The sequence below is a fragment of the Gossypium arboreum genome, chromosome 4 (genome assembly GCF_025698485.1).
Source record: "Gossypium arboreum isolate Shixiya-1 chromosome 4, ASM2569848v2, whole genome shotgun sequence".
NCBI classification, from domain to species: Eukaryota; Viridiplantae; Streptophyta; class Magnoliopsida; order Malvales; family Malvaceae; genus Gossypium; species Gossypium arboreum.
The window spans coordinates 5,913,389-5,930,066 of NC_069073.1; the positions used below are offsets into that span (position 1 = coordinate 5,913,389).

The following is a 16,678-nucleotide window of genomic DNA, read 5'->3' on the forward strand; positions in this document are numbered from 1 at the left end:
ATAAATAAATTTGATCATCATTTTCATTCATTTCATATTCTAATGCATTTAATTAATGCTCTAGGAAAAATTACCATTTTGCCCCTAAACTTTTAATTAATGACGATTTCATCCTTAGGGTCAGGAAAATAAAATTCTTTCAATTTAATCCTTATTTCTAGATATTATTCTCATAAATATTGATAACAATCCATGAATTCTATAAAATATCAGAATTTTTCATAATTTCAACACTTTTCAATTTAATCCCTAAAACATGTTTTCCCCCAATCTTGAACTAAATTAATAATTTCATTCAATTTTGTAATTTAAATAATAAAATAATCCATTTCATGCAATTTGGTCGTTTCTGACATTTTTACAAAATTACCCATAAAGTTTTACTTTTATTCAATTTAGTCTCTGAGCCTAAAACATGCAAATTAGCCATGCTAGATGAATATTCATACATATTTTTCCTCCTCCTCCTCTCCATTCCACATCCTTAGTGTATATAACACACTTGTAAGTAACATTATCTATAATTTTTATTATTTACTTTTATGAATATTCAAGCTGTCCATCTATGTCATAGTCACTAAATTATTTATAACTCGAGCTACAGAACTCCAAATTAAGATCCGTTAATTTTCCATGAAACTAGACTCATATATCTTCTTACCATAAAATTTTCATAATTTTTAGTTTAGCCATTAGGTACAGTTTATTCTTTAAATTCACCCCTATTCTGCTGTCTGACAGTTCCGACCCTTCTTCACTAAAAATTAATTATCTCATAGTACAGAACTCGGATAATATTCCTGTTGATTTCTCCTAGAAATATACTAATTATTAATTCTAAACATATAACTTTAAGCCTATAATTATTTTTCTTCAATTTTTGGTGATTTTCCAAAGTCAAAACAGGGGAACCCGAATTCATTCTGACCTTGTCTCACAAAACTCATTATATCTTATAATTTACAATTCAATTGCTTAAACCGTTTCTTCTATAAGAAATTAGACTCAATAAGATTTAATTACATATTTTATTCATCCTCTAATTCAATTTATACAATATTTGGTGATTTTTCAAACTTAAACTACTGCTGCTGTCCCAAACAGTCTTAATGCAAAATGTTGATTTTCTACTTTAATTTCAATTTAATCCTAACTAAATTCACTTACTTTTCTATCTTAATTCATACTTTATTTCTACTCAATTTTTAACCAAACTTAGACTTAATTATCTATTTTTCATCATAAAACCATAATTTCGAAATTCTTTCAATTTAGTCCTTAAAGCATAAAACTTATGAATCACTTTACAATTCAATCCTTATTTCATTTCTAACTTGAATTTCTATCAATTTAGCCCTTAATTCATCTTTTTGTTCAACTTAATAAACACATAAAAATTCATTAACTCCCTAACTTTTGATATAATTCATGTAGTACTCTTCTCTAGAATTTCATAAACATCAAAATTGCAAGAAATGGGATCAAATTTTTCTTTCGTTCCTTTTTTTCCCCTGTTTCGTCTCATTCTCTGTTTCCTTTCTTCTTTCTTTTTCTTTTTGTTGTACTTTATATATATATAATATATAATAACAATAATAATAATAATGACTTTATTAAATATCTACTTAATATCAAATATTTATTTTACACTTGGGCACACATATATTATTACATTTGTATTTCATCCCCACAGACACTTGTTATTTTACATTTATTTATCATATAAATATATTATAATATAATTATTTATTTAATAAATATCTTTCACTAAATAATAAATATCCATTTAATATCAAATACATATATTACAAATGTATGTATTTTTTATTAATACATTTGTACCAAATCATTACCATACACTTGTCTTTATTTAATCTATTCATCATATAATATCAATTTAATAATAATAAATATATTAATTATTTACTTAAATAATAAGTAAATACATACATGTATTACAAATGTATGTATAATACTTATTACACATGTATTTTATTTTTCCATACACTTGGCACTCCTTTGGCTTATTTACTAATTTAGTCCTTACAATTTCTTTATCCTATAATTAAACTTTCACACTTCATTCAATTTAATCCTTTTATCTAATTATCCTTTATTTAAGCTAATTTGCTTCATTAAACTTTAATTAATCATTCTCTTAACTTCGTAAATATTTTTAATAAATATTTACTAATCTATTTTTCAGAAACGGAGACCCGAAAATACACTTTTTTTGATAACTATAAAAATTTGGGTCATTACAGGTCATTACGGATGTGTATCGATTATTAGGCCCTAAACAAGATCACCGTGAGGAACAGGTACCCTATTTCCCTCATTGCAGACTTGTTCGACCAGCTTGGTAGTGCGAGATGGTTTACCAAGTTGGACTTGAGATCGGGGTACCATCAAGTTCGGATAGCCGAAGGGGACGAGCCAAAGACAGCTTGTGTGACGCGGTATGGCTCGTATGAGTTTTTGGTGATGCCCTTCGAACTCACGAATGCCCCAGCTATATTCTGCACCTTGATGAATAAGGTACTTCAACCTTTCCTTGCTCGTTTCGTGGTTGTTTACCTTGACGATATTGTGGTGTATAGTAAGTCACTCGACGAACATGTGGAACATTTGAGGGAAGTGTTCCAAACTTTGAGGGAAAATGAAATGTTCGTCAAAGAGGAAAAATGCACATTTGCTCAACGAGAGGTACCATTTCTAGGCCACATTGTGGGAGGTGGAAAAATCCAGATAGATGAAAGCAAGGTTCAGGCCATTGCCGAGTGGGAGGCTCCAACCAAGGTGACAGAGTTGAGATCTTTCCTTGGGTTGGCAAACTACTATAGACGCTTTATCGAAGGCTACTCTAGAATTACTGCACCCTTGACGGACATGTTGAAAAAGGGTAAGGTATGGGATTGAAAACCACAGTGTGAGAGGGCCTTCAATCAATTGAAGCAAGTAATGACAAGTGAGCCCGTACTTGCATTACCAGATTACCCGAAGCCTTATGAAGTACGTACGGATGCGTCAGATTATGCCATTGGGGGAGTACTGATGCAAGAGGATCTAAATCGAGGCAAGTCTGAACGAGCACCAATCGGGGTAAAGGTCTCTTATGACCGAGAAGTTGAAAACATTGAAGCAGATCGTGTGGTGAGATGAAGGTGTCATCGGCCACGACATGAATACTTGGTACGATGGAAATGATTACCTGACAGCGAAGCAAGTTGGGAACCTGCCGAGGCATTGTGGCAATTCTAAGAGAAGATAGCCCAGTTCCATGAGGGGGACGCGACGAGGGCGTCGCTAGAACAAGTGGGGGAGAATGTCATGGGTTGCGAAGGGAAACTTGCAACCATGACGGACTTGTGCGATTTATCGCTTTTGAGGGAGGTCATTTGGCCCAATCAGACTAGTCTAGTGCTTGGAGAGATTGAAAGCCCATCTCTGGAGCTTGGCAAATATGGAAAGTAATCTTCAAAGATATGCTTGGAAAATATGGAAGGGGATCTTCAAAGATATGTGATCCTAGACTTTAATGTAATCTTTAGAAGATACGATTCTGTAATCTTAGAGATTTGATATCTTGATAGCTTTAGATCTTAGCCATTGATGTATTTGATCTGTACCGTTGATATTGGGAAGGCTCAACTATAAATAGAGGCCTCTTCCCCTTATTGTATTCATTCAGTTGTTAATAGAATTTTGAGAGCATTCACTCAAACTTTTCTCTCAAGTGTTCTTATTTCTCTGTGGCTTTTATTCAACTTTCAAGATCGTTCTTACTTCATTCCTCTGCTGTTCTTCGTGGGTGCCTTAGAGGAATTCAGTTGAATCCTCAATTGTTGCGAGTTAGGCTGACTTAGGCGTTTGTGAGCGAAGAAACTGCCTAAGGCCGCACAGATTGCTTGTGAAAACTCTAAGTCCGTGACACTTGTCGAAATTATAACTTTCCGTTCAAAATTTTAAATTTAATGAAAAACGGGGAATCGACTTTTGAAAAACAGAAATGGAGTCGCCACCAATCATTTTTTAGGTGTGATTGGATCACCAAGAATTTTGATCATTTTAATAAAAAATTTTGGCTTACTAAAACGACGATTTTGGTCTACGAAATTTGAAAAAATGGGTTCGGGAATCGGTTACGCATGAGGAAGGATTAGCACCCTCATTACGCCCAAAATTGGTACCAAATCGATTGAATGCTGTCCTTATGTCTAAAATTTAAAATGTTTTTGAAATGTGATCCTCTGTACAAACATTTGAATAGCCCGAGTTGGTCGTCAAAATTCTCTTGTTTCAGAGGAATACAACATCACATCCAGCACGATAGGACACGATCCGTTACCTTCAAAAACACGTTAAATTTCGACTTCCTAAATTTTATAAGTGGAAATTACAAAAGGATGCCCAATTATTTAGTCCAACGAAAAATCGAAACCCAACACAGTAGGGCACGATTCCTCGAATTTTTAAACATCGAGCATTGCCTTATTTTTAGAATTTTTAAGAAATATGAGTGAAATTCTAAAGGGGATGTTCGATTATTTTGAACCAACAGGAAATCGCAACCCAGCATGATAGGGCACGATTCCTCGAATTGCCAAACATCGAACATTACCTTCGTTTTATAGAATCTTTAAAGACATGGGTGAAATTCCAAAGGAATATTCGATTGTTTTGAACGAACGGGAAATCGCAACCCAGCACGATAGGGCACGATTCTCGAATTGCAAAACATTGAGTATTACCTTCGTTTTAAAGAGTTTTTAGAAAACATGAATGAAATTGCAACCCAGCACGTTAGGGCACAATTCCGCTAATTGCCAAATGTCGAACATCGCCTTCGTTTTAAAGGATTTTTAGAAAACATGAATGATTATAAAACTAGCTTAAAGCGCATTAATTCGACTTGAAATAAGACGAAATTAATCATAAAAATTTGGATTTTATAAAACCACATTTCATAAACCAAGTGGAAAACAATGATATGGGATAATATATGTACGCATAAAAATACGACAATGGAAATGAAGATAATGCAATTTATTTAATCAACTAACAAGCACTTAAACAAGTAAGTATAACTAACTTGGAAATATGACTCAATTTTGATCATGCATGGAGAATAATTAACACGACAATGTAAAACAGTGAATAAATAATATGCAACGACAACATACATGGAATAATATAAAACGATTACTACTAGATGCGCAAAACAAAATGCAAATCAAAGAAGCAATATGGTATAAAACTATTTTAAAACAATGATAAGTACATGATACACACTATATGAATTGATGGATTGATAAATTAAAAAAACATTTGTAAAGACAAGTTTAATATACACATGCAATCATTAAAATATATATTGTAGAATGAATATTTTTAAAAAACATAATATATAAGTTGACAAATTTTCAGAGAAACTAAGAATGTATAATTATTGAAATAAATATTATAGAACAAAAGTTGGAATCAAATTGCGTGTAAAATATTTTAAACACAAATTCATTTAAAAGTTGATAAAGTACATGCTGACTTTAATAATATATATAATACAAAAGAAGAAGAAGGATAGAAGACAAGACATAATACACAAAATAGATTTATAAAACATATTTATATGTAAATCTATTGTAAAAAGATCATGAGATTAATAATAAGATATATATAAATTTTAAGTTTGTCTAAAAATTACACATACCCTTATATCAAAACATTTAAATAATAAGCTAACACAAAAGCAATATAATATGAAGAAATATTCAAAATAATAATTTTATAATTACAAAATGAAGTTTCTAAAATTGTTTCATATATATAAAGAAAATACTTGACAAATCATAAAGCAAAAAAGTGTTTTAAATAGAAAAATCTATTAAAGTAATAAGTGTATTAATATATATTCATATAAATTTAAAAGTAAGTACATGTAAAATAACATAGAAATGATAATATGTATAGGTTTAATAATGTATGTAAATCAAATATGTGTACTAATATAAGTAAGTATAAAAATAATTTAAATTTTATGCAAAACATATATACAAAACATGTTAGAATAACAAAAATATGCTAAAATACATGGATAGAGTCAAAAGTCAGTTATATGTATGAAATAACATTAACTTTATTATAAGGTATATATATGTGTGTAATAATGTAGAGGAAATAAACATTTACAAATTATACGAAATGTGATGATGACATTACAAAAAAAAAAATTTACAATGACAAAGTAACAATTACCAAAGTTGTTTAAAAAGTACAAATAATTGATTAAGAATAAAAAAAGGGCTATAAAAAAACTTAATTAAAAATAAACTAAAACAAAGAGATAATTCGAAAATTAACAATATTAACAATAGGGACCAATATGCCATGCGCAAAGATGCGTGGGGACTTAAGTTGGAAATAACCCAGCTCCCAAAACGCAATGCTCAGGCGCGGATCCCTTTGCAAACAAGCGTAAATTTCGGGGATAAATTAAAAGAAATAAATAAAACAAATGGTATGCTATTGAATGACCACGCAAGGAGGAATGACCTAGCACGAAATTAACCCTTTTAAACAAAGAAGCGTGGGTCCGGCCTACCCAACGGGTCGACACGCGGATCCTAGCCCCCCTTTTGAGACGGCGTCATTTCAAGGCTGTTGAGCCTTGCCTGAAACGGCGTCACTTCGTGCCTTCCAATTAAAAGGAAAATCAGCCTCGAAATCAAGGCATTTCAGCAGAACAAAAGGGGAAATTGAAAACCCTAAGAGCTTGCCCTTATTCCATCCGCCGTTCGACCCCCATTCCACCATTGTAATCAATGGATGGTGGTCCAAAGTGGTTCCCTACGTTCAAGGTTCGACGATTTCGACCTTGGAATCTCCTCTCAAACTCCGATATCTACGAAGGAGATAAGGATTTCAATCGTTTATTCACAAAGGTAAACTCCCTCCTTATTTCATTATACTAAGAAAACACATGCAAAATGAAAAGAAATAGGAAAAACAGATTCAAAAGAGGAAACACAAGACGCACGAAATCACCTTCTGTATTTTAATACTCGTAATGTGCGCGTAAAAAACTTACAAGTGATTCTCTTTAGGCTTTATAGCCGAGAGAAGAAAAAATAAAAATAAAATATACAATTTTGCTATTTTCTTGCATCTGTTGTTTTCTTGTGTTTGGTGTGCAGTGCATCTTGTCTTTGGCATGTCTGAATGCTGGCGTGGTCTTTGGAGGGTACGGAGGCTGGGGCTCTGCCTTGATTTAGTTTTTGGGCTAGGGTATTGGGTCATTGTAATAATTTCAGACTAGTGGACTATTGATAATGTAGTTTTTTTATTATTTATTTATTGTTTGTTTCTTTTCTTTGTTTTTTGTAACGAGCGGGCAAATTTAGCCCACTACAACACTAGTTTCTCCTTTTATTTTCTTTCTTTCTTTTCTTTCCTCTGTTTCGAAATGCTTCTGTTGTTCTTTCTTTCTTTTGTTTTCTTTATTTATTTCATTCTTTTATTCTTTTACTTTATTAACTTAATAATAATTTTATTATTATAATAAATATCTTATTTATTAACAAATATATATATTACAATTGGACACACATATATTTTACACTTCCTATTATCATCACCATTCAATTGTCCTTTTTATTTATTTTATATAATTTAATATTTTAACATAATAAAATCTTTTACTTAAATAAAAGTAATTAAATAAATATATTACAAATGTATAAATATATGCATTACACTTGTATAATTTAATCACCATACATTTGTCTTTATTTTAATTTATTTTAATAATAATACTCATAATTTAATAATATAAATTATAATTTAATAGAATAATAATAATGATAAATAATAAAAATCTATTTAATAACAAATATATGTATCACAAATGTAAACATATGTATTTTATATTTGTGCATTATCATCACCGTCCACTTTTCATAATTTCAATTTTTTTCAGATAAAAATCTTATAATATAATTATTTTAAATTAATTTAACATAATTTATATCTAAATAATTAATTATATTATTAAAATATAACATAAAAATCATTACATATATGCCGCCTCATTTCTTGTTAATAGCTTAATTGTCATTTTAATCCTTTTTATTTTCTATTAATCTATAGTTCAACTTTTACTCCTTATTCAATCTAATTCTTTTACTATTCTCTAAATTAAGCTAATTTCACTTAATTAAAGCCTAATTAAACACACTACTAGACTCACAAATATTTCTAATAATAATTTATGACCTCATTTTGTCAAGACAGAAACCCGATAATGTACTTTTCTAATGCCCATGAATTTTGATTCATTACAATACTTGTAGTATCAGAGTGTGTAATCATATGGTACCTTATAAACTAAAGTCCATTTGGACCTTTTTGACATATCCTCAAGAGTTTGCGAGGCCATCCAAAGAAGCCTGATTTATACAAAACAAGTAATACAGCACAACATCTGTGTCTTGAGGAAATCATCATCAATTCATGCATTTCTCAACGAATCAAATGCAAAGTCATTAGATTTATGCAATAATTAAAATTGCAACAGTTTCTGTCCAGGTATTTTTTTTTTATGGCACCATCTACAGACAGCCACCCCTCAGTGCAAGCACAAGATGCAGCACTGAGCCACCTTCAATATTGTAGTCCCGCGCTGTCTTGTCATCTGCAAGTTGCTTCCCGGCATATATAAGCCTGTAACAAGAGTCAAGATATGCATTAAATTGACAAGTCAAGAACCAGAGCACTAAGGTTACAGTCAAACAGGTCATTCGGACCAGATATATACGACCCTGCGACCCAATCATGTCTTACCTTTATCGAGTATAAACTTGGAAATACCTTTCTGATAAATTTGGCAATAATTAAACAATATACCTAAGAGCATCTGATAACATAACATACTTAAGATTCAGTGTTACACGGAAGTGTAAAATCATCAAATTTTGAATCCTGTATGTAAAAGAAGTTGTGAATAGTCTCTACACCTTTGGAGAAATATGGTCAATAAGCACCCCCAATAAGTTATATTAGCCAATGGAAAATAAACAAGGATTTCAAATCACAAGAATAACGAAGAAGCATGTCAATGATCAAGTAAATCCCAGAGATGCATTCAGTACAATGCAGAAGAACAAACTTGGTACCTTTGCTGAACTGGAGGAATTCCTTCTTTCTCTTCAACCCGTTCCTTGATACGATCAATGGTATCAGTTGGTTCAATGTCAATTTCAATTTCTTTCCCGGTGAGAGTCTTCACCTTGATCATGGTTCCTCCTCTAAGCCTTAAAACTAGGTGAAGAGTGGACTCCTTTTGGATGTTATAATCAGCTAGGGTTCGGCCATCTTCTAGTTGCTTACCAGCAAAAATCAACCTCTGCTGATCAGGAGGGATGCCCTCTTTATCCTGGAAAATATAATTCATTGTCAGCACAGTAACCATGAAGAGAGCATTATGTTCAAACAATGTCCTCTTGGGAGGAAACAAATAGATTGAAAATAAAATAGCAGATATAAAAGAAAGGTAATAATGGAAGTAGTCTTTTTTTTTTAATCAATGGAATAGGAAGCTTTACAAGTATGCATAACCAATAGAGCTAGCAGAGTACAAAAGAGAGTATGGTTTAAGTTTATTTTAGCACTCACATCTTCTAATGGAATTGCAAAATTGCATGTAGTCAACTTGAACTATTTTAGTTGAATAAACCAATTTTATCCAATCATTAATGAAGTGGTGATTAAGTAAATCTAAAATTAATCAACTCAGGTGCAAAAGCGGAGCACAAAAAATAAATCGGCCAGTCTACTTATAGCCAATTCAATCAATATGGAACTTGCTTTATCATCAATTCACTTCTACAATAATTTCTACAAATGGCAACCGATCAAATATTCGTAATTTTCAAGTATCCGATTTCATTTCGGCTAAACTCAAAACCCAACTTTGTTTATTTTTTGCTCACCATCTGTATCTGCACCTGAATTCAAAAACAATATCGGTCGTAATTCCTAAGTTGCTAAATATCTCAATTTATTATATGATATTTAAATAATAAAATTAAAATATAGCTAAATAAATATCAGGTCAGAATATTCAAATACATTATCTGCATAAATATAGTAGATCATGCTAAAGAAGTAGGATATTAGGCCACTAATTGAGCCAAAATCAAAGCAAATTCAGGTAACATATATCCAATGGTTCATATCCGAATTTTGCTTCAAATCCGCTGCAAATAGTAGACCCAATATCTGAATCCGCAGAAAAGCTGGATCAAATAGTGTCAGATCCAGTTTTTCTTAAACTACACATTGTCATCCCTAAATTAATTTCCAAGCAACTTTCACAGAAATTGCTAAGTACAGCATAAAAGAAGCAGGTTAGGCGTCAATCTTCTCTAATACTAAGTTTTCAGTTCCGTAAGAGGAAAACGATCAACATAAAAAAGGAAAAATCATACAATAAAGGAATCATTCACGAAGAACAAATTAAACTCCTCTAAAACTAAGTTTGCAGTTTCGCAAGAGGAAAACAAACTAAAATAAAAACAATAGTGCACGGAAACAATAGATATTGAAGATTAGATTATGTTTAACTTGATGGATAAGAAAAACAAAACCTGAATCTTGGCCTTGACATTGTCTATGGTATCACTGCTTTCAACCTCGAGAGTGATAGTTTTCCCCGTTAGGGTTTTGACGAATATTTGCATCTTCTTTAGTCACTGCAAAACAGTAAGGCAACTGTTGTTAAAGATTATTTCCATGATTGAAAAGCAATCTTTCTTCCGCTGAAATTTTTTACCTCTTTGATTTTCAGAGACAAAACTTTGTTATTTGGACGTTGAAGAAACGCTAGCTTCTTTTATACTTCTCAAATTGGGTTTTGGACTCTCCTTTGGGCCTAAGCCCAATTTCATTTTTAACAATATCTGAATAATAAAAAAGTATTAAATTTAAATTACTATTATCTCACATTTTAATTTAATATTATGGTTTTAATATGAAAAGGTAAATTAATGATTGACAGAATATATTATTTATCTATAATCTATCATTTATAATATATTATATATATTATATTATAATGTTTAAAACTTAAAATTAATTAAATAGTTTACTTATTTGGCACATGAATTATTTTTTTAACAATTTTAAATAAATAAAATTAAAATCTGAGAAAAAATTTATGTAAATTTTTATGTAAGAAAATAAAAAATATAATTTATTATAAAGATAAAAAAATATTATCTTGTATCATTAGATTTTAAAATTATCATTATCATTATAACTCAATTTAAATTTAATTTTATTCAATATTGTATTTTTAATTATTTCATTAAATTTAAAATTATCATAAAATATATATTTTTAAATTTAAATTTAAGATAAATAAAGATATAATTTTTAAATTCTTAAAATTCTAAATATATATATATAAATGTCCGCAATAATATAAAATTATTTTAAAGAATAGTATTTTACTTTCTTTATTTTTAACATATCTTATTCTATATTCTTACTTTCAATTTTTTTGTATGTGGCATCTATTCTTTTATTTTTTAGTATTAAATTAAAAATAAATTATATTTTAATTAATACATACAATCAATTAATGGACGAAAAAATAGTATATTTAATATAAAAAATACGTATATTACATTTTGCATAAGTGGCACATCTACTATATTTTTATATTTTATTTAATTTTTCATTATTCACTAGTTTAGATTTTTCAAAATTTTTATCGATATGCTATTTAAGATTATGTTTTAAAAATAATACAAAAGGTCATTTTATTTATTTGAATATTAATCTCATTATAATTTTTATCATATATGTTCTTTCTTAGATAATGCCTAAAACTAGGCATGACCCCCTCAACTCTATCTTAAATAATTATTTATAGATTTAGTTGATGGCGGGATTATATGTTTATAATAAAATGTTAAATTTAAATTTTATTTTAAATAAAATAGAAACAAATTAACGTGAGGTAAACCAAATATTTGAAAATAGTAGTTGTATGCCTATAAAATCCATATTTTGTTTTACATCGCTATAAATCATATCATAAATAATTAGTGTTTAATTTTAGTTTAAAATTGAAATATAGATTCAGATAAACAAAATAATTTAATATTAACTTAAAAGCATTTAAATAAATAAAATAGATTTAAAATGTATTTTTGAGTATATTGCAAATTTTAGAAAATATTTGATAAAGTTGATCATAAATGTTATTATATAAAAAAGTATGGACATAAAAGTTAATAAATACCAAATAAAAGACCCCAAAGTTCTTCTAAATCGATGCTACAATTACCAATGCTGATTGAAAAACCAGAAATGCATCTTCCATGCATATCTCTAATTACCCCCTACAGTCACAAAGTTCTTGTCTCGAAACCAACTTTCATCTGTATTTTAATTTGCACCATCCGTCAACCGGCTAATCTCAACAGAGTTGTTCTTGCTTGAATCGCGTCGAGCTTGATGCATCGGGACAATGACCATATCCTTCCAGTAATTGCAAATAATCTCAGTTTTACAATTACCAGGCGGATAAACATTGGCAAAACAAATCTTGTTTTTCCATTTGCAGATTCTCCAGCATATGACTGCGAAGATGAATAGCCAAAGCCACGAACAGGGATATCTCTTAAAATATGAAGTACCTCTCACATATGACCACAAACTAAACAACTCTCGTTTTTTGGCTAAATTTCTTGCACGCCTGTTAACATCACTCAAGATTCTCTTTCCAAGCTAACCACAAGAACAATTGCACTTTTACTTAACAAGGAATATTCCGTATAGCACAAACAATGGGTTTACAACCCAGTTACTCCTGATTAGCATAGCGTAGGTAGATCGAGTTGAAAAGATGACGTTGGCAGATTCACCCCAAATCAATGTGTCTTCGAACATTGGCGCTGAGCAGACTCGGACTCAGTCCAATTTGACCAATGACCTCATTCAGCAACTATCCAGCAAGAGCTTGAAAACCCATTTATGAATCCTGAACCAAGCTATTTATAGAATCATGCTGCGGTGGTTGAATACACTTATTGATTAATGGACCTTCAGAGATCCGATTATCGAGCCAACTTATACCTCGACTCCTTTACCCACACTCTATCAAAGCCCATTAGAAAGAACTTGGCGCCCTGCAAGAATTATTTTCCAAACATGTGATCTATCCAGGCCTTTAGGCACATCAAAGAAAGAATCTCTTCGAAGATGTTTAGCCTGTAGAACCCATAATACCTAGGCCTGAACTCAGCTTATTTAGGTAAATGCAATGTCTCCCAGCTGACCAAGTGAATTCCCCTCTCGTCGTAAGAACCCCAAAATAGAAGCTCTACAAATCTTGTCAGTGTGATCACAAACATCAAAGGGAAGCTGAGCCATCTGCATAATAAAAAGGGGACTAGGAGCCGCAGCCGGCTTAGTCAAAACAACCCTCCCAACAAGAGATAATTTAGTAATTTTCCATTTGGAGAAATGGACTTAGACCTCCTCAATAAGATACCAATTAGTCGCTATACTAACGTATCAGACTGTGCGAAATCATACGGTACCTTACTAATTAAAGCCCATTAGACCTTTTTTTCCGACTTTTTGACATACCCTCATGAGTTTGCGAGGCCATCCAAAGAAGGCTGATTTATACAATCAAGTAATACAACACAACATCTGTCCCTTGACGAAATCATCAATTCATATATGTTCCATGCATTTCTCAACAAATCAAATGCGAACTCATTAGATTTATGCAATAATTAAAATTGCAACAGTTTCTGTCCAGGTATTTTTTTCGTATTGCACCATCTACAGACAGCCACCCCGCAGTGCAAGCACAAGATGCAGCACAGAGCCACCCTCAATATTGTAGTCCCGCGCTGTCTTGTCATCTGCAAGTTGCTTCCCGGCGTATATAAGCCTGTAGCAAGCAGTCAAAATATGCTTTAAATTGACAAGTCAAGAACGAGAGCACTACAGTTATCTACGGAGTACAAACTTGGAAATACCTTCCTGATAGATTTGGCACAAAATAATTAAAGAATATACCTAAAGGCATCTGATAACATAACATTCTTAAGATTCAGTGTTACATGGAAGTGTAAAATCATCAAATTTTGTATCCTGTATGCAAAAAAAAAGTGGTGAATTGAGTCTTTTCTACACCTTTGGAGAAATATGGTCAAGTAGCAGCCCCAAGAAATTACATTAGCCAATGAAAGATAAACAAGAATTTCAAATCACAATATTAAGCAGAAGATTGTCAATGAACGAGTAAACCCGAGAGATGCATTCAATACAACGCAGAAGAACAAAATTGGTACCTTTGCTGAACTGGAGGAATTCCCTCTTTCTCTTCAACCCGTTCCTTGATACGATCAATGGTATCAGTTGGTTCAATGTCAATTTCAATTTCTTTCCCGGTGAGAGTCTTCACCTTGATCATGGTTCCACCCCTAAGCCTTAAAACTAGGTGAAGAGTGGACTCCTTTTGGATGTTATAATCAGCTAGGGTTCGGCCATCTTCCAGTTGCTTACCAGCAAAAATCAACCTCTGCTGATCAGGAGGGATGCCTTCTTTATCCTGGAAAATGTAATTCATTGTCAGCACAGTAACCATGAAGAAAGCATTATGTTCAAACAATATCCTCGTGGGAGGATACAAATAGATTGAAAATAAAATAGCAGATATAAAAGAAAGGTAATAATGGAAGTAGTCTTTTTTCTTAATCAATGGAATAGGAAGCTTTACAAATATGCATAACCAATAGTGCTAGCAGAGTACAAAAGAGTTGAGTATGGTTTAAGTTTATTTTAGCACTCACACCTTCTAACGGAATTGCAAAATTGCATGTCGTCTACTTGAACTATTTTAGTTGAATAAACAAATTTGATCCAATCATTAATGAAGTGGCGATTAAGTAAATCTAAAATTAATCAACTCGGGAGCAAAAGCAATATGGAATTTGCTTTATCATCAATAGAATACTTCTTAAATAATAACTTCTACAAATGGCAACCGATCATATATTTTGTAATTTTTAAGTATCTGATTTCATATCCATTAAATTTATTCAAAACCCAATTCTGGTTTTTTTTTTTTTTGCTGACATCTGTATCTGCACCTAAATTCAGAAAAAATATCGGTCGTAATTCCTAAGTTGCTAAATATAGCTAAATAAGTAAATAAATATCAGGTTAAAATATTCGAATACATTATCCACATAAATACAGTAGATTATGCTAAAGAAGTAGGATATCAGGGCACTAATTGAGCCAAAATCAAAGCAAATTCAATGGTTCATATCCGAATTTTGCTTCAAATCCACTGCAAATAGTAGATCCAATATCTGAATCCACAAAAAATGGATCGCATAGTGTCAGATCCAGTGTTTTTTTACTATACATTGTCATCCCTAAATTATTTGTAAGCAACTTTCGCAGAAATTGCTAAGTACACATAAAAGAAGCAGGATTAAACGTCAATCTCCTCTAATACTAAGTTTGCAGTTCCGTAAGAGGAAAAAAAGAAGAAGAAAATCATACAATAAAGGAATCATTCACAAAGTTCATATTAAACTCCTGTAAAATTAAGTTTGCAGTTTCGCAAGAGGAAAATGAAGTAAAAAAATACATGGAAACAATAGAAATTGAAGAATAGTTATGTTTAACACGATGGATAAGAAAAGAAAAACCTGAATCTTGGCCTTGACATTGTCGATGGTATCGCTGCTTTCAACCTCGAGAGTGATAGTCTTCCCTGTTAGGGTTTTAACGAATATCTGCATCTTCTTCAGTTACTGCAAAACAGTAAGGCAAACCATTATATAAAGCATAATTTCTTTAGTCGGATGTTGTTAATGATTTTTTTCCAAGGAAGAACCAAGATTGGAAAGCAATTTTTCTTTTGTTGAAACTTTTTACCTCCTGATTTTCTGAGACACACAACTTTGTTATTTGGACGTTGAAGAAACGCTAGCTTCTTTTATACTTCTCAAATCGGGTTTTGGACTCTCCTTTGGGCCTAAGCCCATTTTTATTTTTATTTTAACAGAATATCATTTCTAACATATTTGCCTTTTTCTTTTTGAAAAATAGTTCTTTCAACAATTTATTTTTATTAAACAAGTTTTTTAGACATTTGAGAGGAGAAAAATATGGTAAGGTTATTTTTTAGGAGAAAAATAGTTCTTTCAACATGTGTTTAGCATTGTTTACTCAAAAAATTGTCATTTTAAGTTGACAAATTTTTGCAACAAAATTATTAGGTTTCTAACTAATAATTTGGACGACAGTTAGTTCATCTTTAATATCCAAACTATGTTTAGCAACATAAATTGGAGACTGATTTGGATTTGGATCGAAGTAATCAACTTTCCAAGTTCGGTAGATCAGATCAAAATGAGTGAAACTTGGAAGTATATCCTAAGGATTCAATACTTATCCTGAGTTGATTGAAGATATTCTTTATGCTTCTTATCTTGCTTGTTTCATGGGAAGGTTGATTTTAAAATTTATGTAGTATGTTAGCAAGTCTTGGTTTCTTATCAATTAAGCAGACTTGTATAGGTAATATATTGAACTAAGAGCACTTATTCTTGTTCATTAAGAAATGTTTCTTTTAACTGCA

At 31.1% G+C, this 16,678-nt stretch overlaps 1 protein-coding gene across 1 annotated transcript; it reads right to left on the reverse strand.

Moving 5' to 3' along the window:
• Nucleotides 1–8,375: 8,375 nt before the first annotated feature.
• LOC108459246 (polyubiquitin 4-like) lies at nucleotides 8,376–16,065 on the reverse strand. The gene is made up of 10 exons (XM_053026727.1): nucleotides 15,973–16,065; nucleotides 15,744–15,848; nucleotides 14,373–14,632; nucleotides 13,862–13,969; nucleotides 13,344–13,437; nucleotides 13,141–13,193; nucleotides 12,582–12,684; nucleotides 10,644–10,742; nucleotides 9,171–9,430; nucleotides 8,376–8,718 (listed from the first exon to the last, which is right to left on the reverse strand). The coding sequence occupies exons 2-10, from the start codon at nucleotides 15,834–15,836 to the stop codon at nucleotides 8,607–8,609; spliced, it is 1,182 nt and encodes a 393-aa protein (XP_052882687.1). The 5' UTR covers nucleotides 15,837–15,848; nucleotides 15,973–16,065; the 3' UTR covers nucleotides 8,376–8,606.
• Nucleotides 16,066–16,678: the final 613 nt, after the last annotated feature.